This window comes from Meles meles, chromosome 12, assembly GCF_922984935.1.
Source record: "Meles meles chromosome 12, mMelMel3.1 paternal haplotype, whole genome shotgun sequence".
NCBI classification, from domain to species: domain Eukaryota; kingdom Metazoa; phylum Chordata; class Mammalia; order Carnivora; family Mustelidae; genus Meles; species Meles meles.
Window position 1 is genome coordinate 19,635,374 of NC_060077.1, and position 21,209 is coordinate 19,656,582.

General features: G+C 58.4%; 1 protein-coding gene across 2 annotated transcripts in view; it reads left to right on the forward strand.

Moving 5' to 3' along the window:
• The window catches only part of ADGRD1 (adhesion G protein-coupled receptor D1), a 121,087-nt gene that overhangs the window by 80,913 nt on the left and 18,965 nt on the right, over positions 1–21,209 (forward strand). For both annotated transcript variants that reach the window (XM_046024578.1, XM_046024579.1), the window contains 3 exons: positions 5,322–5,445; positions 18,627–18,730; positions 20,120–20,231. In XM_046024578.1, the coding sequence (XP_045880534.1) occupies positions 5,322–5,445; positions 18,627–18,730; positions 20,120–20,231 (340 nt within the window). The remainder of the gene's footprint in view (positions 1–5,321; positions 5,446–18,626; positions 18,731–20,119; positions 20,232–21,209) is intronic.

The following is a 21,209-nucleotide window of genomic DNA, read 5'->3' on the forward strand; positions in this document are numbered from 1 at the left end:
GGAGAGCATGAGAGAGAATTAGGAACAGACAGGGCTGGGGGTCAGGGCTCTTCTCAGCGGCTCTGCGGGTCAGAGAAGACCCCCTCCTTCCCCACTCTCAGTGACCAGGAGATCAGACCAAGGTGCTGAGCAGGTGTGGCCGTATGCTTGATCCCCATCTCGGCTCCACACACAGCCAGGAATTGCAGCCCATCCCCCCAGCGCCCAGCAAATCCTGCTTCTTTCTGGTCCGGGGAGCACCTTCCTCTGGCTGTGCCCTTAAGTGCACACATCACACCGCATGCAGAATGCATAGCCAGCGCTCTAATTGTAGTGGTTTTGCCGTGGCCAAGTTCAGCCGGCTGCAGCCTGTCATTTCTTTGCAAATTATGAAAATGAAGAGACAAGTCCGTCTAGAAATGGTCATCCTAATTTGGGGGCATTGATCGCAGGGAAATATTTTATGGATGGAGTGGGGCAGACGGAGTTTGGTAGCAACAGAATATGCTGCTGGCGCTTATTTTTGAAGACGTCTTCAGAACAGAGAGAAGTACAGAGAACATTCCGAAAACCACTTACCTGTTGCCGCAAATTTACCATTATCAGCGTGTTTATATTTTCAAGAATAAAACAACAGAAACATCATGGATGATGTCAAAGAACACTCTTTCCCCTCCTGTTCTCTGCCCCCGGTCCCCAGGGCTACCACCACCCAGCATGCAGCATGAGGACGCTTCTATCCCCGTCCCCAGGGACTTCCTTATTAGCAGGTAGCGCCCGTCGGAGATAGGCACACTGGTCCCGTGGCTCTAGGGGTTTGGACAGACGAGCCCAGCGGTGTCAGCCCCGCAGTCCAGATGCAGGCCAGTGCCCGACCCTGCCAGATCCCCGGGCCCACTCCCCACCACTCCTCGGACTCCAGCTCTCGTGGCCACGGACGTGTCTTCCACCCCCACCGTTCCACGTCTGCAAGCGTGCTGCATGGATGGAGCCACCGTGTGTGTCGTGTCTGGCTTCCGTCATTGAGTGTGAAAACCCCCCATTGTCGCCTGTGCTAATGGCTCCCTGCTACCGTCTACTGCCGGGTGGCATTCTGCGGCGCCCCCTCTGGTCCGGGGATGCACCTGGGTGGCGGCGAGTGTGGCTGAGTGTGCGCCGGCTCTGCGCTCCCAGAGACCCCACTTGCTCGAGGTGATCTGAGCATCACTCGCTGCAGACGGTGACCACATCTGTGGTCGCAGAGAACACTGGTCTGCAGTTTTCTTGTCTGGTCATGTCTTTGGTTTTTGTACCAGGGCAGCCGTCCCCTCGTGAAAGGTACGGGTGGGATGGTTTCTGCAGAACGCGTCTGTTTCTTCCCCTCGCGTTCGTTCGGACTCACTGGTGAGGCCGCCTGAGCCTGTTTTTTCGTTGGCTGGCCTCTGGCCACGATGGAACGTCTTTGGTTGACACAGAACTACTCAGGCCATCTACTTCTTTGTGAGTTTGGACAGTTGGGTTTTCAGAAAAATTGTCCGCAGTGTGGTTAAAGCGTGAGCATGGTGGTGGGCCTGTGTGCGCGCCCCTTCCATGCTGGGTGTCTGCTGGCTGTGTCCCTCTCTCCTTCCGCGGTCCCTCATACTGGACATTTGTCAGCCTCACTGTCTTTCTCAAAGAGACGGCTTCTGGCTTCGTTGGTTTTTCTCCCCTGCGTTTGTTCTCGACTGCTTGGTTTTGTCTCTCTGTCCCTCAGTTACTCCTGTCTGCTTGTCAGGCACACCATTTGCTGAGGGCGCGGGAGGCGGTGGTGGAGGCCCTGACGGTTTCTTTTCTTTTCTTTTCTTTTTTTTTAGAGATTTTATTTATTTATTTATTTGACAGACAGATCACAAGCAGGCAGAGAGGCAGAGGCAGGCGGTAGGGGGGGTGGATGGAAGCAGGCTCCCTGCCAAGCAGAGAGCCTGATGTGGGGCTCGATCCCAGAACCCTGAGATCATGACCTAAGCCAAAGGCAGAGGTTTAACCCGCTGGGCCACCCAGGCACCACCCTGATGGTTTCTGATGCAGGCATTTCGGGCTACGCTTCTCCTGCAGATGCTGACTTGGCTGAGTCCCGCAGTGTCAGCACGTGGCCCACGTTTTCATGAAATGTTCTCTAGCCTTTTCACAGCTTCCTCTTCAAGCCGTGTGCTGCTTTGAAATGCAATGAGGATTTTCCAGAGACCTCTCCGCTCCTGATTGGTAATCGATTTCTGTTGACAAGAAGACAGGAAGGAAAACATCCAATTTTTAAAAAAATTTCAGTCCTTTTAAGTTTCTAAGATCTTGTGTGATGACCCAGCATGTGTTTAGTCCTGGTGAACACCCTGCTTCCCTCGAGACTGTTGCTCCTGGTGGGGTCTGATATATCCGGCGAGGTCGCGTTGATAGTGCTCATCGGGCTTTCTGTGACTTTATGACTTTTTGGCCCGCTGGTCCCACTGGTTCACGAGAAAGGATGGCTACATCTCCGTGTCGTGAGGGAACTCTTTCTCCATTGATATTTTTCCAGGTTTGGGTGTGTTTTTAGTAGCCTTTCTAGTTAGGATCATTCCGTGTTCTTGGAAACTGACCCTTACTGCTCTGCGTCCCTCTCCTGGTGAGGATATTGGTTGCTATGAGTCCCACCTGGCCTACCTTTAACACAGCCATTCTGGCTCCCTTGCTCCATGCTTGGGTGCTGTGTCTGTCCCCACCTTACATTTCAACCTCTTTATTTATCACCTTTGTGCTTAAAGTGAGTCTCTTCTAGGTTGTGTGTGGTGGCATCTTGCTTTTTGATCCCTTTGGAGCATTTTTGTTCTTGATCGGTGGGTTTTGACAATTGGCATTTAATGTGCTTACGGATGTGTTTGGACGGAAACCTGCCGTCTTACTGCCTGTTTTCAATTTTTTTTTTAAGATTTTATTTATTTATTTGACAGACAGAAATCACAAGTAGGCGGGGAGACAGTCAGAGAGAGAGGAGGAAGCAGGCTCTCCGCGGAGTAGAGAGCCCGATGCGGGGCTCGATCCCAGAACCCTGGGATCATGACCTGAGCCGAAAGCAGAGGCTTTAACCCACTGAGCCACCCAGGCGCCCCGTTTTCAAATTTCTTCATCTCTTCCTTATCTCCTGTGTTCTCTTTTCTTACGTCACTTGGAATCAGGACGTATGTCACAACGCTGCTTTATCGCCACGACTGACCTCTAAGCTGCCTTGATCTTCTGTAGCGGCTGTCCCAGGGCTCCCAGTATACGTGCCTCTGGTTCCTTGCATCTGCCTCAAGTGATAGGACACCACTCTGCATTCAGTCTGCATCATCACAGCAGCGTCATGCCCTGTCCCGCTCTGGTCGCTCCCTGGACCATGCAGACGCCAGAAGCACACGACGCCTTGCTAAAATTTTTGCTTCAATCAGTTGCCTATTAGAGACACCGAAAATAAGACAACAGTTGCATGTTTTCCTTCACTCTCGTCCATTTCCAGCTGTTCTGTCTGTAGATTGAAATTTCTGTCCAGCATATTCCTTGAACCTCAGCGCAAGTCTGCTGCCAGTTTCTGTTTGTCTCAGAAAGTGTTCTTTATTTTCTCAAAGATGTTCTCACTGCACTGAGAATGCTGGTTCACTTTAGACTTTAGGAAGTGGTACAGGGAATACACTGGCGCATTATTCTTCTAGAAAGTACGAGCAAGTGTGTCCCATGGACCGTCTTCCCTTCCTGACCTCTCTCCACGCCCTTCTGGAGGCCGCAGCATGGACAGCTTGAGGTGTTTTCTCAATAACCTCAGTGTGAGTTATCATTACGTTCAACAAAAATCCATGGTCTTGTTCAGATCCGTGCTTCTCCTCCCATCCCACCACACTCAGTGCTGCACTCGGCCCACACTGCCTCAGCTGCTGTGTCGGATTTGATCACGTTTATCCCACACTTCAGTCTCGTGTGCGAGCGGGCAGCTTCTCCTCAGACGCTGACTTCTAGGTCACTGGGTTGTGCGTGTCTTATGTTCTTCATTGTCGCCTGGCCTGGCTCACGCGGCAGATCCTTCATGGACAGGCTCGCCCCAGGGAAGTGGGTCCTTACCCCACGGGAGGCGGTGCCGCCTTGGGCTCAGCTACCCTGGCGAATGCATGTGTCATTACACCTTTGTGGTTCCATCTGGGAAGATGTGACCTTCCTGGTTTTTAAATCCTAATTGATTTGTGTGTACGGAAAGATGTGTCGTTCATCCCCCTGGCCGGCCTCGTGTGGTCCAGCGCCCGCTGGGTTCAGGTTGGCCTCCAGTGGAAGGAAGTGTGGCATCTGCGTTGGGCAGACAGACAGAGGAGCTGCATGGAGCCCGGCAGCCAGCGTGGCTGACTATCCCTTCCCTGCTCCCCCCTTGGCTCCCACAGCAGCCAGGCCTAAACCAGAATGCAGTCACACCTCGTCGTCGTCGCAGGGACACTCCCGCCTCGGGGGTGGAAATGAGTGCCGCCAGCTCATGCTCCCCCACAGGACACCGGCACCCTCCTGGGATGGCCACATCCCTCATGGGCTGCGTCCACAGAGAGAAACCACTGCCCTTGAATGTGCTCATCTTCATAAAAGCTTTCCCCGAGGGCCCAGCCTTTGGCTGAAATGAACATCTGTCTTTGCTGATAACTCAAAGGTGTCGTTTCTGGAAAGATTCGCGGAAACATCTTGGGAATTTGAGAAGACAGAGAGACACCGAAGCAAATGATGATCCCTGATGTTCTTAGCATAGGAGGAAACCACAGTGAACACCTGAGCATGTTTGCTTGCAGCCACTTCTGGCCAGGCGGAGACATCACGAAGTAACACAAGGCCTAAGTCACTTCTGTAAAAAAGTGAAATGTTGTAAGAAAGCAAAGACCCCTTTGACAGCTTGGTCTCAGCCCCTCTCACGGGAGGTGGCCAGTCGGGGTGTCCTCGGAACCGCGCGTGTCGCTCAGGGCCATGGCCGTGGAGCACATGCCGTCCCGCTCTGCTTTGTGCACGTGTCTCCTCCCCGACTGCACCTTGGACCTGAGGTGCGAGGGCTCACTCCCCACCACGCGGATAGACTTCTGTGATGGACGTGCCGCATTTTCCCACGTCTGTGTGCGCCCTGTGGCGGGCCCTGGGCTGCTTTCGTGCTGTCACCTGTCCCGGGCGAGGACCCCCCAGGCATGTCCCTGGGCGTGCTGCCTAGAGCTCTCCAGATGTGGGGCTGGTGGGTCGTAGGACAAGCACGTGTCTTCTCCTGGGCTGTGGGTCCAGGGCGGGTACCCGCAGTCCTTCTAATGGACACCAGCATGTCTGTGCTCTCAGCCCACTGCCACTCTCTCCTGTGTCCCCAGCTCCGGAGAAGGCATCTGGTCCAACCAGGGCTGTGAGCTCGCCGAGGGGAACCTCAGCTACTCCATCTGCCGCTGCACTCACCTCACCAACTTCGCCATCCTGATGCAGGTGGTGCCAATGGAGGTAAGAGCCGCGCCAGGTCCCTGAGCCCCGACGGGTCCCCGAGCCCTGACAACGTGTCCTTCTGACCTCAGCGTGCGGGCGGGGCACACGGGTGGCCCCACTCATCGGGGAGACCCTGTGATGGGTGACATTTGTGACATTCTACACTTTTAGCAAAAAACCAAACCAAAACCAAAACCTTTGCCTCAAGTTCCCTGCAGCAGCCCTGTGCGGAGCCTTGGTCCTTCCCAAGGGTCTGTGTGCACAAGGCAGGTGTGCCAGCATCTTCTGCCTTCCGTCCCAGGGCCATGGAGCCTCTGTGTTGTAGGGGAGTCGGGGGGAGAGCCCGGCGCACCAGGGGAGCGTCTGTCCTCTTCTCCGATGGGGCCACGGCCTTCCCTGGAGCCTGGGGCTAAGGGTGGAGGAGGCACTCCTGCCTGGGTTTCTCTGCACCAGAGTATGGAAGCTGGCAGCTGCGCGGTCGCCCTGAGAGCTAGATGTTCGTTTCACTGGTTTAAGGCAAGCTTGGAAGAGAAAAAAAAACGTACTCTGCATTTTATTTTACTTTATTTTAAAGATTTTATTTATTTATTTGACAGAGAGAGATTACAAGTAGACAGAGTGGCAGGCAGAGAGAGAGAGAGAGAGAGGGTAGCAGGCTCCCTGCTGAGCAGAGAGCCCAATGTGGGGCTCGATCCCAGGACCCTGAGATCATGACCTGAGCTGAAAGCAGAGGCTTTAACCCACTGAGCAACCCAGGCGCCCAAAAAAGTACTCTTTAAAAATGCCAATGCCCCAGGGTGGGACGTTCTCAACTATGATCAGTCCCTGGCCCCTGCATGGGAATGACTTGATTGGCTTCTAGACCCCAGTGGAACATGAAATTCTGTGCTGAAGGCAGGAGGTTGCGGAGGAGATAAGGGTCAGTCCAGGTGTCTCCGGAGGTCCCTGGAAAGCTAAACACTTATACAGACACATCCCATTTCATCCCAAACTGTTTAGAAATTGAAAAATCTTATTTATAACTCTGAGTTTCTGACTCCTCTTGGAGATCTGTGGGTTTGGTGATGCTGGACTGCATAGAGCAGGGAGCCAGCAGCTTCCCCCTTCCACAGAGCCGTGCACCCCCCACCTCCCGAGTCACAGGGGGAGGTGCCCTGAGCCCCTGTGCCGTAAATGGAAATGACCTGGGGTCTGGAGGTCACAAGCCCTCTGCTCTCTCAACAGGCTCCACCACGTTCCTCCCTTGGCACATTGACCCCATGGGGCCCGTCTGTTTCCAGACAGACCCCCTGCCCTGGGTTCCATGGTCCAGGGCACCCGAGCCCCTGACGCGTGCAGGACTGTGGGGCTGGTGGGGCACGACTCCTGGTGGCTCCCAGGGTCGTCACACAAGCATCGATTTCTCATCCACGGCCGTTCAACACGTACTTTTCGGCACCTAGCCTGGGCGGTCAGCTGGAAACAAGAAAAGCAGTGACTTTTGATTTTGAGGAGTTTATATCCCAGTGGGAAGGACAGGCAACAGATTAGCAAACACAGGGTTGTTTCAAGCAGCAGCAGGTGAAGGACAATTGAAGGGAGTGATGTGGCAGGTGCCCGCGAGGAAGGAGAAGCCTTTTGCTGGTGTGACCGGGGACAGGCAGAGGAGAGTGCTGCAGGCCAAGGAGCAGCAGGTGCAGCAGGCGGGACTGGGCTTGGGGTGTCCCCGGTGGAGGCAGCGAGCATGGGAGGCTCCTTCCTTTGCATTGTGTGCCATGGGTTTTGCATCTGGACTGTGAATTGTTTGTAGAGACTGCAGAGGGGAGTTCCAGGACCCCCAGGAGGATGGGGGTGTGGGGGCGGACCGTGTGCCCCTCCTGCTCCCCATGCAGACACACCAGCACTGTGCACAGGTCGGAGCGGGGGGGGTCCCCTTCACTCTGCTGGTGGTGAAGCTCCAGGAGATGGGGGTGTGCCGACATCCTGGGGCCCATCACTCGGGGTCGCCGACGGGAATAGAATGGAACTGGGCTCCTACAGGTCAGGAGGCTTTCAAGTGAAAGCATGCGGAGCTTCGGACACGTGGTGCTGTCTCAGGCTTGAGGGGCGTGAGCCCTCAGCTTGCCTCGTGCCCTGGGGGGAACATCTGTGTTCAGGCAGCTGCAACCCCCAGGTGGTCCCAGTGAGAGTGACGTGTGGGCAGCAGCTGCCCCTCAGATGCCAGGTACCCCTTCCCCTGGTTCCTGCCCCCAGACCCTCTGTCACCCCCTTTCTCTCCTGTCCCCCCGCTCTTCTGCCTGGTGCTGTCCTAGTCAGGGTGTGTGTTGTGGCTTTGTACCGTTAGCTGCAGGGAGGTCAGGTGGTGGGCCGGTGCAAGTGCTGTGGCGCACCGAGGAGGGGTGAAGTAGAAGGTTCCAGAATGGCTCGAAGTGGAGAGAGGCCATCAGTTACCTGGGCTGCATGGGGCACCCTCCGAAATCTCACTCGTTCCCAGGCTGTCCTCATCCCTTCTTGTCCGGTTCTGCACAGACCTTTGTTGGGCTGGGGGAGTGGCGGGCCCCGCCACTGTGAGGTCTGTGCCTCCATCTCCGCCTGGCCTGCCAGGGCTGCCATGTGCCTCCATCCTGTCCTCTGGCCACCACATGGGAGTCACTGACCCACATCAGCTGTCCCAGCGGGAAACGCACCAGGCTGCCACCTGCAGAATGAATGTGCCAGTAGGGCGGGGACAGTCTAAGGCTGCGGTGGCTGAGTGGAGACAGCAAGACCCAGAGAGGGGGATGGGCTGGGGTCATTCATTCATCTGACAATGAAGGATTGGGTTCGAGAGGACCATCCAAGGCCTTTAAGGCACTGGTCTGGGCCTTGGGAGTGAAGCAGCAGATGCATCCCTGTGCCCAGGACCCTGGGAGGGAACGCTGGCGCTCCGCACTTGAGAGCATGCTCTGTCCTGCTGGCAAGGGCCCCGTGGAAGCCACAGGGGGCGGTGTGAGTCAGGGCACAGCCCACAGGGTCTCCCGGAGACGGGTGCGGGTGAGCGACTGCGGGAAGGAGGCTGCAGCCTCACGGGCCTGGGAGGACACAGCAGGGGCACACAGCAGCAAGGGGCCGGGCGGCTCTCAGGAAAAGTTCCAGGGCTCAAAGCCGGGGCTTCAGACCCAAATATCAGGGGCAGAGGGGATGTCATAGACACAGAGGAGCAGACCACATATGAGTGCTGGTGTGGCCAGGACAGCCGTCCTCCCATTTCAGGGGATTTGCCCAAGGTCACCTGGGGCAGGGGACCCCCAGGTTTTGTTCTGCTCTCCAGATCCTAAAGCTGGGGCTGGAGCCCAGCCTCCAGACGGCTCCTCTCAGTCCTTTGCACGCAGAGAACGAGGTCCATGCTATGGGCCTCTGTGATGTGGAAGGGGCTGCTGGGTGGTGGGTGTGGGCAGGAAGTTGGGTTTGGGATGTTGGCAGGACAGGGAGGAAGGGAGGCAGCTCAGTCCAGTGAGCTAAAAAAACCCATCACAGAGCATTTATGATACAAATCTGTCAGCACTCGGTGTAGGTGACACCAGATTCGGACAGTCTGTGGGTGACTTCGTGGGAGCAAATCATATCTGCTCATTGCCAGGAAAGGTTGATTTGAAAATGATTCAAAATTATCCATGCTAAAAATGAACATTCCGAGGAACGTTTAAACAGTGACGGCAGTTATCGCCAGCAGATGCCGGATCTGTGGCTCAGCTCATTTAGTGAGAACAACAGGATGGCTTTTCCCCGTCTTCCCGAGGGCCTCTTGGAGGGGGTGTCATGGTCTGGGGTCTCTCCCCGGAGCTCATGGCCATACCCGCCTTCCCTCTGCCGGTCTGCCCTGGCCCGTGACCCAGCAGGGCCTCTGTGGAACCCCTCTCCATGGTGCCTGGGGTGGCTGGGCTGGGTCATGGAGGGATGTCCCAGGCCTCACTCTGCTCGCTTTCTTTGTGGGAGGGATTATGATATGGGGTCCCCACCCATTGGTCAACAGTGAGGGGCTTGGCCAGCCTCAACCCCGGGTTGGGGAAACAACACGCTTTGTGCTCGAGTGGGAAACAGGCCCGAATCCCTACCACTGATGGCCGACCCCACGGGGTCCCCCACCAACTGGTTTGTGGGGCCCCCCTTGACCCAGAGCACTGGTCACCCCAGCTGTGGCTGGCTGGCAGTAGTGGTCCTTACTCCATCTGACCCTACACTCTTCTGTTAGGAACAATTTCCTTAAAATTATCTTCAGTTTAATTTTGGAACAGTACGTTCTGAGTATAGTCAAGAAAGTTATGAAACAGGGTAGGAGAGACTTTGCACAGCACAGAGTGGGTCCCCGTGAAGCTCCCGTGGTCAAAACAGTGTGGTGTCCCCATACGTCCAGAAAAACAGACCATGACTTGTCAGTACACCCACGAGGATCTGCATTGTAGAATTCCAAGAATCGGAAAGCAAGATAATAAGTAAAATACTATTTCCAGCCTGATTTGTCCTGGACGTAACAGAAAACGGAAGTGTTAATGGGCCTAACGCCAGAGTGTGTGGGCTCTGATGCCTCCACAGCAGGGAGGACGTCGCACCTCCCCCCCTCCATGTTAATAGAATGTTCCATCAAGAGCCAACGTGCGGCTGTTCGAGTGGATTGTAATGGTGCCGGCGACCTGGAGGGATCACCAAGGCTTTGTCATGGGGAAAGGACGGGATGCAGAGTAGCGAACAAACTTTTTTTTTTTAAGATTCTATTTGTTTATTTTAGAGAGAGACTGAGTGCAGGGAGGGGCAGAGGGAGAAGAAACTGTCAGGCAGGCTCTGTGCTGAGCGTGGAGCCCGATACGGGGCTCGATCCCACAACTCTGAGATGGTGACCTGAGCCAAAATCAAGAGTTAGATGCTCAACCGACTGAGCCCCCCAGGCATCCCCACACACCTCATATTTATGAAGCCATGTGAGGTCCCCTATGTGAGGTCCCCTATGTGAGGTCATGTCATGGTGTGTGATCAGGAGAAATGTACCAAGGTGCCTTTCCGGGCCATTCACAGGTCAGGAGACCCTCGACTGAAGCCCCGGCTGGTGAGCTGGGCCCCTGTGCGTGCTTCTGTGTGGAATTGAACAGTAAAAGTAACAGCTCGAAGAGGCAGTTTGTAACCTCTGCTCTCAGGCACGGCGGCTTTGAGAGTGCATCTGGCTGCCCTGCTTCTCCTCGCCCAGTGGCCTGGAGCTGGTGCCGGGCAGAGGCCATGGCAGGGTGTGCAGTGTGAACTGTGCATGAACAAGGGGGTCTGTTCTGCAGGAGAGGAGCTTAGGGAGGCCAGGAAGCCCTCTGTGGACTCCAGGATGCCACATGTGGCTGCATGAGGAGTGAGGCTGACTCACACAGCCTGTTCCCAGGGAACCGGGGACCGGGACAGGAGGCTGGCGTTGGGACTGTCGTTTCTCAGAACTGGCCCGCAGGGGCACCGGGGACTGGGAACAGGGTCTGCAGTGGCGGCTGCTGAGGTGGGCTGGCCCAGCCAGACCTAGGAAGGGGTGGGGCTTGGATCACCCCAGCCCCTGTGGGAGCCACCACCGTGGCCCCAGTGACCGACTCAGAGATGGGATTCCTAGGAAGGGGAATTGGAACCATGAGGACTTGGAGGGGTGAGGCTGATGTGACAGAAGCCATAGAGACGAGTCAGTCCCACCTGCTTCTGGGACCCCACCCGAGCTTCACATTTCAGGGCAACAGTCTGGTTGTCTGTACAATGGTGAGAACAGCCCCTGTGCTGGTGGAAGCCAGAGACACCCCTCTGTGCACTGCCTCCCCATGCTGCCACTCCCCTGCTTGCCTCCTGCAGGCCCTCTCGCCCCTGCTTGGTTCCTCCAGCGGGTTCCTTGGGAGCGGCCCAGGAGGGGCATCTGTTCTAGGGAGGGGGTAGCGGGAGCACTGTGCCAGGACAGGTACACCTGGGAAAGCCAGTCCCTGGAAGCTCCTCACCCTCCCCAGCGCAGACTCGGTGGGGTGTGGGGGTCAGGGCCAAGTTGCCGCTCAGGAAGACAGTCACAGAACCCGATCTGGAGGCTGGCCAGTTGGCACGATTCCTTGAGCCCAGCTGTTAATATTTCAAAAGAGAAATTATCTGAAATTTTGAATTTTGGTTTTCTTAGAAAAAAAAAAGTTGGGCTACCTGGGGCATCGTGACCAAGCAGCTGCTGCCCCCAGCAGGCCGGGGCGGGGGCTGCACTTGACCACAGTCCTGGGCACCTCCCGCCACCCCTCCCCACTCTGCGCGCTGGCCTCCCGCCTTCCTCACAGGGGCACCGCTGTTCCGCACCTAGGAGGACAGAAAAGTCTTTCTGGCTCTTTCCCGGGGTGGGAAAATGACATATCCACTACGTGGGGCTTTGCAAAAAGCGGAAGACAGAGTATTTCTTTCTGGAACAAAAGTTCCACTTGGATATGATGTGTGCAGGCTCGCAGCTGGCCTTATGAATTTATGTAAGATGCTTCCCCAGAGGCCTTGGAGTCTGTGACTCAGAGGAGCCCATGTCCCGAAGCAAACTCCAGGCTTTTCTGGGCATTTCTAAATCTAGCTGCAGGGCAGGGAGGGAAGGGCACCGCGGGGGCACGCCATGCCTCCTAAGGCCGGTGCTGCGGGGCGTGGGTGCATGTGTGTGCAGGGGGTCTCGCCTCCACAGCACCCCCATCCCTCAGGGTCCCCTCGTGCACCCTGGACCCACAGCTACACGTGCACCTGGTGTGGCTTCCTGAAGCCACTTGGCGGGCTCTGGGCGGTGGGGAGGGTGCAGGGAGCTGCAGCGTGGGGACCTAATTGCAGGGCGTGGCTGGGGCTGCTCCAGTGTCCCCTGGGAGCTCTCTCTGTGGTCCTGCTGGGTGTGTCCCAGACAGCCCGGACCAGCCCACGTGGAGATGAGCCGGCCCGGTTCGCCATGGGGAAGCAGGTTCGCTCGGGCGGTCTCCCTTGTGCTTTTCACTTCCTCACACAGTTTCTGATGAGAACCTACTGTGTGCGGCTCTATCCCTATAGCTGGGGTGCACTCAGCAGTGGCCCCACTCTGCCCCCGGTCAGCAGACGCTCAGGGTCCCTCCCCTGATGAACTGTGTGGCCTTTTGCAAGTGCCTGACCTGAGCCTCTGCCTGCCCACCTGTGACTTCCCTGGAGTACTGAGCTCTGAGCACCCAGCTCCAAGAACTGAGCCCAAGCACCCAGCCTAACTAAGGTGACAGTGACTTCCAAATGAGCACGAGGGTGACCAGGTCTCACCTGGTGGCTGAGCCGCCAGCCCGAGGAGTTGGGCGATGTCCCCAAAGAGCAGGACTGGGCTGGGGTGCAGCAGGCCTGAGTCAGGACTGAGCCTCCCCGCACTCTCTGACCCCTTTGCATTCATCCTTTTGAGGGATGGTGGAGTCCTGGGCCCTGGGAGACCTGTCTTCTTGCTGGTGGTGCTCCCATGCTGCTCCCTCCCCTGCTCCGCCCTCCCATCCCCCCTCTGCCTGTCTCTGTCCTGGGCTCCCAGGGCCCTTCCCCCTGGTGGCCTTGCTACCTCTCTGGGGCACTGGGCCACTGGCTGCACCTCTCTCCCCTCAGGACCCAGCCACACAGGAAGCCTGCTTTGTTCACCCAGGACCTGTGGAAACAGGCCCTAGAGGTGGGATAGGAACATCAAGGAGGAAAACCACACTCTTGGGGCAGCCGCTGGCTGGGTGCTGTTGGGTGCTCACCTTTTCCATGGGCCGGGCCCTACAGTCCTAGAGACGGTGACTCATTTACTGTAGAGTCTTCTGGAAGAACACTGTGCTGTACTGCTGCTGGGGGCTGGGCTGCCCTGCAGAGGGACGTTGACCACCGACCAGTCTCAGGAGCCATTGCTGCTCAGGCTGGAGGTGGGGACGCTGGGGTTGGGGGGACAGGTGTGTCTCCATCCGGGAGGGCCGGTGTGAGGGACAGGAGGCCAAGGGCTTGGTTTGGGGTCGAGGTAGGAGGCTCTGGGCTGCTGGGTTGAGGGGGGAGACGGAGGCTGTGCTTCGGGAGCTGAAGTGCGTTCACCGTGTGTTGTCAGAAGCATCATGACTGCATGTGGTGGGGGGAGCTGGGCGGGGAGAGATGGGGGCATCTGACAGCTGCATGGCCTGCAGGGGAGTGAAGGGGCAGGGCAGGTTGCTGCAGGAGGGCTCGTCCCAGGCCTGCACTGGCCCGTGTCCTACAGATGAGACCCACGTTTAGGGAAGAGGCCGCAGCACAGTGAGCAGAGGGGCACCCCCAGGCAGGGCCCCTTGTCCGGCTCCCCTCTCCCTGCACCTGGTGCCCCAGTTCCTGCCGCAGAGGGCAATGCAGGGGAGAGACCGTCTGCACTTTTTAAACTGGGTCACAGCGTGTTTGAGGTGGTTCCGCTCAGCCCACAGGCCTGCCTCATTTGTTTAACCTGAGCACAAGGCCCCTGATGGCTCCTGCCTCCACCGGTAGGTAGTCAGGTGTCCGCAGCCCCAGGGCCCGCACACAGGAAAGGCCCGTGACTGTGTGTCCCCAGGTGGGGTTGCTCGGCGACAGCGTGTGGCTCCAAATGGGCACAGATGCTCGCAGCTACCGAGTGTGGGGCCTGCGGCAGCCCGGCTCCCACAACAAGTGGTGGTTGCGGGCCCATGTCTCCCCTGTCCGCACCTCCCCCAGCCCAACATACATGCGTCACAGCAGTGTTGACAGAACCCCTGCCTCCGTGTAAAGCCAGGAACCACACCGCTCCTGCCTCCCAGCCCTGGCCTCAGGGGCAGGGCCAGGGGCTCCCTGTCCCCCACGGCGTGGCTGCCCCGTGGCGGGTGCAGCAGGGACTTGACCCCAAGTGTGTTGGGGCTGGGCCTTTGCTGTCGGGCCCACCCCCTTCCCCTGCTGGGGTCTGCACAGCAGGAGATTGGGGAGAGGGGATAAGGCCAGATGCCCCCTTCCCTCACTGTGCCACTGGCAGCTTTCCCGGCAGTGGCCATGTCACCTCCAGCCCCTGATCTAGCTTTTCCCAGGGACCGCGGGCCGCACCCTCCTGCCAGGGGAGAGGCCCCTGTTGTGATTCCTGCCTGGACTGCTCCTTCCACTCCATGGTACTTCCCCCACCCCCGTGTTAACACTTCCTTGAATGAAATTTCCCGCTGTTTAAGGGCTTCAGTGGTGCCTGTTCCAAGCTAGCTGTGTGCCCCAGGGGGCTGGGGGCCTGGGTGAAGGGGCGACTGGGTTCAGTGCTCTGCCCCAGCTTACTCCTTTAACGAGGTAGCTGGCCTGACCATGACAAGTTAGAGGTCTTCTTAAAGACCTAGGAGCCACATCTCTGTGCAGGGGGTGGGAGTGTGGGGGAGACCCCCCCACCCCGATGCAGGCCCGCAGGTGCCAATCTGTGCCCCTCAGCCAGCCAGGGAGCTCATTTCTGCCTGTCCTCAGGCCTGTGGCCTCAATCTCATCCCTGGAGCATGCCATGCGCCTACAGCCCGGGCTCCGTGCAGGGGGAGGCTGGCCGCGCGTTCCCGCAGAGCTACACCTGGTGAGGCCCAGGGACTGTCACCGAACCCTGGAAGCCCAGGGAGCCTCGGGCTCCTGCTGTCCACAGCTGAGCAAGGGGGTATGGCTAAGCCGGGGTCAGAGAGCATGGCTGAGGGGATGCTGGCTCACGAGAGCCTGGAGACTGGATGTCAGGAAAGAGCCAGGGTGAGCGGCAGAGGCAGAGAAAGCCACATGGGTCAGCAGCCGTGAAGGGCTAGTGTGTGTGTGCGCCGCCCGGGGCGCCCCACTTGTCCTTCACTCTGCCCAGCCTTGGGTTCCCTTGGCAACTGGCCTCCCAGCCAGGCCGGCGATGAGGGACAGGCGTCGGTATGATGCCGTGGTGCGGTCGGTCGGGTGCTCCCGGCCTCACCTGGGTCCCCTGTGTTCCCTGATCCAGGAGCACCGTCCTCCTTGCTGGCCCTGCTCTGCTCCCATCCCCTCCCCATCTTGACCTTCCTGTCCCACAGGGATGGAGGCCATGCCTGTTCCCTGGAGTGCCTCATGGCTTTGGTTTCCAGGGACTCCCACGTCGAAGCCCATCCCCCAAGTCACTGAGAGGGTCCTGCTCTCCTGTATGGACCCTCTGACAGAGCCACCAGTTGGTGAGGCAGAGATGCAGGGCCGAGGGAAGGAATATGGGTCTCATCCAAGACAGGGACCATGGAGGGAATGAGCTGGGGTGAGGTCCTGCCCATGGAGACTGGACTGAGGGTGGCCCTGATGCACTGGTCGGGGGGGGGGGTATGGAGAAGCTGGGCGGGACAAAGGTCAGAGCTCTGGGAATCAAGAAGAAGAGGGCGTGTGGCCTGGGTTAGTAGAGGAGCCAGCAGCACTTGGGGATGCATTGGCTCCAAGAATCCAGGAGGGACCCAGAGGACCCTCAGGTCAGAGGCCAAGTGAGACCGGCCACCCAAATCTCTGTCCTCTATAGGCCGTCTGCCCCGAAGCCCTATTGGCTCCTGTCTCGGCCTTGTTCAAGCAGGAACTAGCCACCTTGTTCATTCACCCGTGCATTCGCCTGCTTCCCCCTGAGGCGTGCACTCCGAGCTTGGTACACAGTGGTGCTCAATGTGTACTTGTGGCAGATGGAAGCCCAGTGCTGCCCCTTCTGGCTGTGTAGTCTCTCCAGTGAGAGAGAGAGAAGTGAGAACAGTGGTGCCCACCCACAGGGCGACTGTAGGATTCACTGTCTGCGAGCAGCAGGTGCCCAGCAACAGCTGTGACATTCTTCCTGTCTCAGCCATCCAGTCTTCCGCTTGTCCATTGTGGGCCTGGGCAGCTATGGGTCCGCGGCTAGGGCGGGAAGCCCATTATCAGAAGCTCTAGGCGGAGCAGTCTAGCGGATCAGAGGCCGGGGTTCCATGCGTGGCTGGCAGGCTGCAGCGCTCCCATGGGGAAGCTTCTGCTGGGCACTAGGAGCCTGCTCACCTTCGGCCCTGGGGTCTGCGGCACGTCTGGGAGCCACAAGGGCATCGACCTGCTGTCTCTGCCACAGACATGCACGTGTGGATTAGGTATGGCTTCCCTGGAGGAGGGGAGAGTGCCCCCTGCCACCCGCATTAGGACACCTCTGGACTCCAGCGGTCCCAGAGCCGCAGGCATGAGAGTCCATCAGAGCAAGCTCTCCATCTTCCGGGGAGAAAGATCTAGGTGGTAACGGAGCAGTGTGGAGGTTCATGTGGAGTGCGCTGGTTCGGGTCCAGATCCTAGAGGGGGTACCAGAGGCTGAGGGCTGAAGGTGTCCCGTGAGCCAGGCATGGCTGTTACCCTTCACGTGCTCCTATTTCCATGGCTAGTTAGTCCATTTCCATTTTGTGGGTGCCACCGAGGTGGACCTCAGTTTCTGCAAAGAGCTGCGGGTCCGTGATGTCCATAAACCCTTCAGTGTGATGCTTCTCTCTGTCTCCGGGGTCATCGTGATAGCCAGGAGACTTTTCAATTACCTGTGACAGCAAAGAGGGCATTCTTATTTAATGCTGGCATTTTGTGTGTGGTTTTATTTCCAGAAACATCTCTGTAAGAGCACTTGTTCCAGAACTGTCTCTGGAGTGAGGGACAGCCTCTCCTCTCCTCTCCCTGAGAGTGCGACAAATGCCAAGTGTTTGGGTTTTATCTGCAGGATTTCTCACAGTTCCTTAGAGGGACAGAGAATGCAGCTCCCCTCCCTGTTTCTAACACTGGAGACACCAGTCCAGGGAGCCCTCCTCACAACACGTCGCAGGGGCCCAAGTCTCAGGCCACGTGGTGTGGGGAGGTGGCTCTAGGTGGCATTCGCCTTCCTGGGCTACCTGATGAACCCCCACGCCTCCGACCAGCCCCTCTGCAAAGGGGGACTTTGGGGGTCCCGATCCAGGGGTGTGGCCGAGGATGTTGCTGTGGGAGCACACTGACCCCCATGCATTCCTTCTGCTTAGGGAACTGGTGTGGGCAAACAGGAGGTGAAATGGGGGCTTACCCCCTCCTGCATCTAGGGCTGCGGCCTGCAGGCTTTTCTCCCCACCTCCATTCAGTCAAGGCTCCAATGTGTTTCATAGTCCCGGGGAGTGAGTTGACCAGCTGAGTCACAGAGCTGGAAGAAGAAAAGCCCATTAAGTTGTCCATCCCAGGTGCAGTCCCACTGGCTCCCAGATTGTTCCGCACGATCCACTCACCATCCCCGGTCTGGGGAACTGGGGCCTCCTGGGCCCACAGTCCTTCCGGACGTGTGTAAGCTTCCCAAGCTGCCTCCTTATGTCCCCAATTACATCCTGATGAGCAGGGCAGGGGGAGGCGTAGCTGAGGCAAAGGCCCAGAGTGTTGAGGCCGAGGCTGGAGGGACCTTGATGTCTGGTGTCCACACACGGGTGGTGGGGAGGGGCTCTGGCTGGGTCTCTGATGCAGACTCAGCAGGAAGCCACAGCAGGAAGCAGTGACAGCTCTGCAGGGATGGGCGTGGGGAAGCTGGTATCCTAGGCGTGAGGCTCAGGGAGCACAGAGTGTCGTGGAGCCCAGGGTCAAGTGAATGTGATCTGAGGCTCCTGCTCCCGGAGCCGAAGGGGCTACCATGTGCGGTTGAGCTGCCAGGAGAGCTGAGGCTTGTGTCACTGTCCCTCATGGCTTTGCATCCGACTCATTTACCACGTTCCTTTCTGTGCTAGTGGACGTCAGGGATGATGGCTGACTCTGCACGAACTCTAGGATGGCTCCGCCCATGTGCCGGGCTCGGCTCTAGGCACTTTAGCTGTGTACATCCATGGGATCCTCAGGGAGGAGTCGGTTCCCCTTCTGGGTCTTACCGCACTCCTATGGCTCCTGGATCTGGGTCTTAACCCACCTAGGTGCTGCAGGGTAGACTTGGAGGCACGGCTGGGTGGTGGGAGTGGGGACGGGTTGGGAGGGCCACAGTTAGGAATTAGCAGGACAGAAGCGGGAGGTGTGGAGGAATCTGAGTGATTGCCCTAGCCCTTCTGGTGGAGCCTTCCAGCATCAGTCCAAGGGCTGAGACCAAGGGACGGACCTGTCGGTGGTGGCCACAGGGCATCTGAGGGGAGGGGCAGGCCCCAGTGATCCCCACCACATGCACACTGGGACAGCGGCTGCCTGATAGTCAGCTGTGCACCAGCCCTGGGACCCTCTCCACGCTCACCTCCGCCTCCGGGACCTCCAGGATCTGGACCAGCGTGGACACCTCTGCTCTGCTTCCCACACAGCTCACGCGTGGACACCAGGTGGCGCTCTCGTCCATCACGTACATCGGCTGCTCCGTGTCCTTGGTCTGCCTGGTGCTCACGCTGGTCACCTTCGCCATGCTCTCGTGAGTCATCCTCCGCTCTCTCCTGCGTCCGGAGAGGTCTGGCACCCTTGGGAGATGCCAGTGCAAGCCTGCCCCACTTCAGCTGCCCGCTGGGCGTGTGTCCTCGGGAGGCGGCGAGTGCCTGGCCTTGCTGAGAGCCTGAACGTGATGCATTCCAGCTGGACAGCTGCTCCAAAGTCAGCTTTTGTCTTGAGAGCTGGGGTGCAGGGAGGGGTTGGGGTGCTGGAGAAGAGAGGAGGGAGGCAGGTGGGGCTGTGGGAGTGGAGGGCACCCTGCTTTAGTTATGCTGGGAAGTTCTGGAAGGGCTTTTCGGGCTGGTGAGAACTTGACCAGACCAGGAGGACCCCTACCCAAAGACAAAGCCACAGCTCTGCAGGGGGTCGCAGGTATCCGCTGGAGAGGCAGGAAGGCCCTTTCCCAGGAGACCCCGTGCCCCTCCTGGTTGAAGCCACATGTGGTCAGAGCTCAAGGGAGTCTGTGTATCCCCAGGGGAGGGTGGAAGCTGAGGCTCTCTGAGGCCCTCTCTGAACTGGGATGGAAAAGTGACGTGCGCACTATCCATGTGGGCAGATGACCTCGAGGACATGCTGGCCGCTGCTCAGGGCTGTTGCCTCACCCAGGATAGGGCCGCCTCCCTGGGGGGGTGGGGCTTGGGAGTTTATCTCCCCTCCCCACACCTCTGCAGGGGAGATGATGCTCTAGCGGTTCCTTCTGGAGCCCAGCACCCCTCCACCTGCTCTGGTTCTCTGAGGACCACCTAGCCCCCCGTCTGGCTGTGACTGTGGGGTCCCAGGTCAGGCTGTAGCGTGATCTGCAGGAAGAGGCCCTCAGCTCCTCAGAACTCCAGAAACCGCGGGGGCAGGGGTGGCAGCAGCGGATGCCACCTTGGTGTTGAGCTGAGACCTCAGTTCTTTGGTTCCCTCGTCCCCCAGCTCTGCTCAGGGAGCCGGCCATAGCCAGGCAGGCAGCTCTGAGGACAGGACACAGAGCGGGTGGGGCGGGGGAGGGGCAGGAGCACACACTTTCAGGCCAGCGGAAGTCCTCTCCTAGGGAGACACAACTGGTGTGAAGGCCACAGCCTGGAAAGGACTGGGGTGTGTGTAAGCCAGACTGGGACATCGTGAGTGGGAGCAGGAGCAAGGAGCAGGCGGAGTCAGCAAGGGCTGGAAGGGGGAAGCAGGGCGCAGGCTGTGCAGGGCCAAAGCCAGTGGAAGTTGCTGGTTCCTTTCCTAGAGCAGTAGGGAGTCATTGAGGTGTCAGAGTGGGGAGTGATAGCGTCTGCACGGGCTCTAGAAAGGCCTCTTTGGCAGCCCTTGGGGACGTAGCAGGAAGCAGTGGTGCTGGCGCTGGGCCTGGGCCTGGGCCTCACCCCTGCCTCTCCGCCCTCAGTTCCGTCAGCACCATCCGGAACCAGCGCTACCACATCCATGCCAACCTGTCCTTCGCTGTCCTGGTGGCCCAGATCCTCCTGCTGGTCAGCTTCAGCTTCAAGCCTGGCACAGTGAGTAGCCCCACACCCATCCCTCTCCTTCCTCCCTCTGATGTCACCGGAGCTGACTCCTGCTAGATTCTTCAACTCAGAATTCAGGCCACATCCCCCAGACAGTTGGGCAGGGCTGGTCCGGGAGAGGCCCAGGAGACAGCCTGGTTGAGCTGGGATCTCTGTCCACTGCCGGCCCATGGGCTGTGTCAGCTCGCGCTCTGCACATGATGGGGTGCCAAGCGTGATGCGGACAGGTGACACAGACCAGCCCTCTGATCCTGGAAGAGAGGCCCGCGGAGGCCGTGCTGTCCTGCTTCTGGATGTAGGAGCAGCTGACAGATGACTCTGGCAAGGGTCGGCCCCCTACAGTCTCGCTTTCCATGGCTGCACTGACCTCGACCCCCAGCCACTTCCGTTTGCGGAAGGTGAGGTCGGGCGCTGCCGGCAGGAGGACTGTGAAGAACCAGGCCCACCTTCTCTCTGCCCTTTGTACTGGGGACCTAGGAAGTCTTAGAACCCCAGAAGGGTAACAGCTAAAACTGAAATGGCTTGGGGATGTGGTTTTAAACCCAGCTGGTGGGAAGGAGAAGCAGACTCCTGCTCGTTCCCACCAGGAGAGGAGAGGCGGTTCTGGGGAACAGAGCAGTAGAGGTGGGCGGTCTTAAGACACACAGGATGGGCTGAGGCAGAATGAGCTCTTCATCCTAGGCTAGCGGGGGTCGGCAGAGCTTCCGGTCCTCTCTGCCGAGGGGTCCTCAGCCCCCACCTGCCCGTCCTGGGGCCACTACCGAGGGAGAGATCCACCCTCCTGGGCTGCAGGGTGGTCCTCCCTCGCCGGTTTGGGGGCACAGAGCGGCATCTAAAGAGCCCCGCATGGGCCGTGGAGGAACCCGCCATGTGCCAGCCGCGTTCTCCGGGTGCGTCCGTCCTCCGGTTTCCTTAGAACACAGATTTGGGTTTGTAGCTCTGGGTGTGGCCAGAATTCCGGATTTCCAT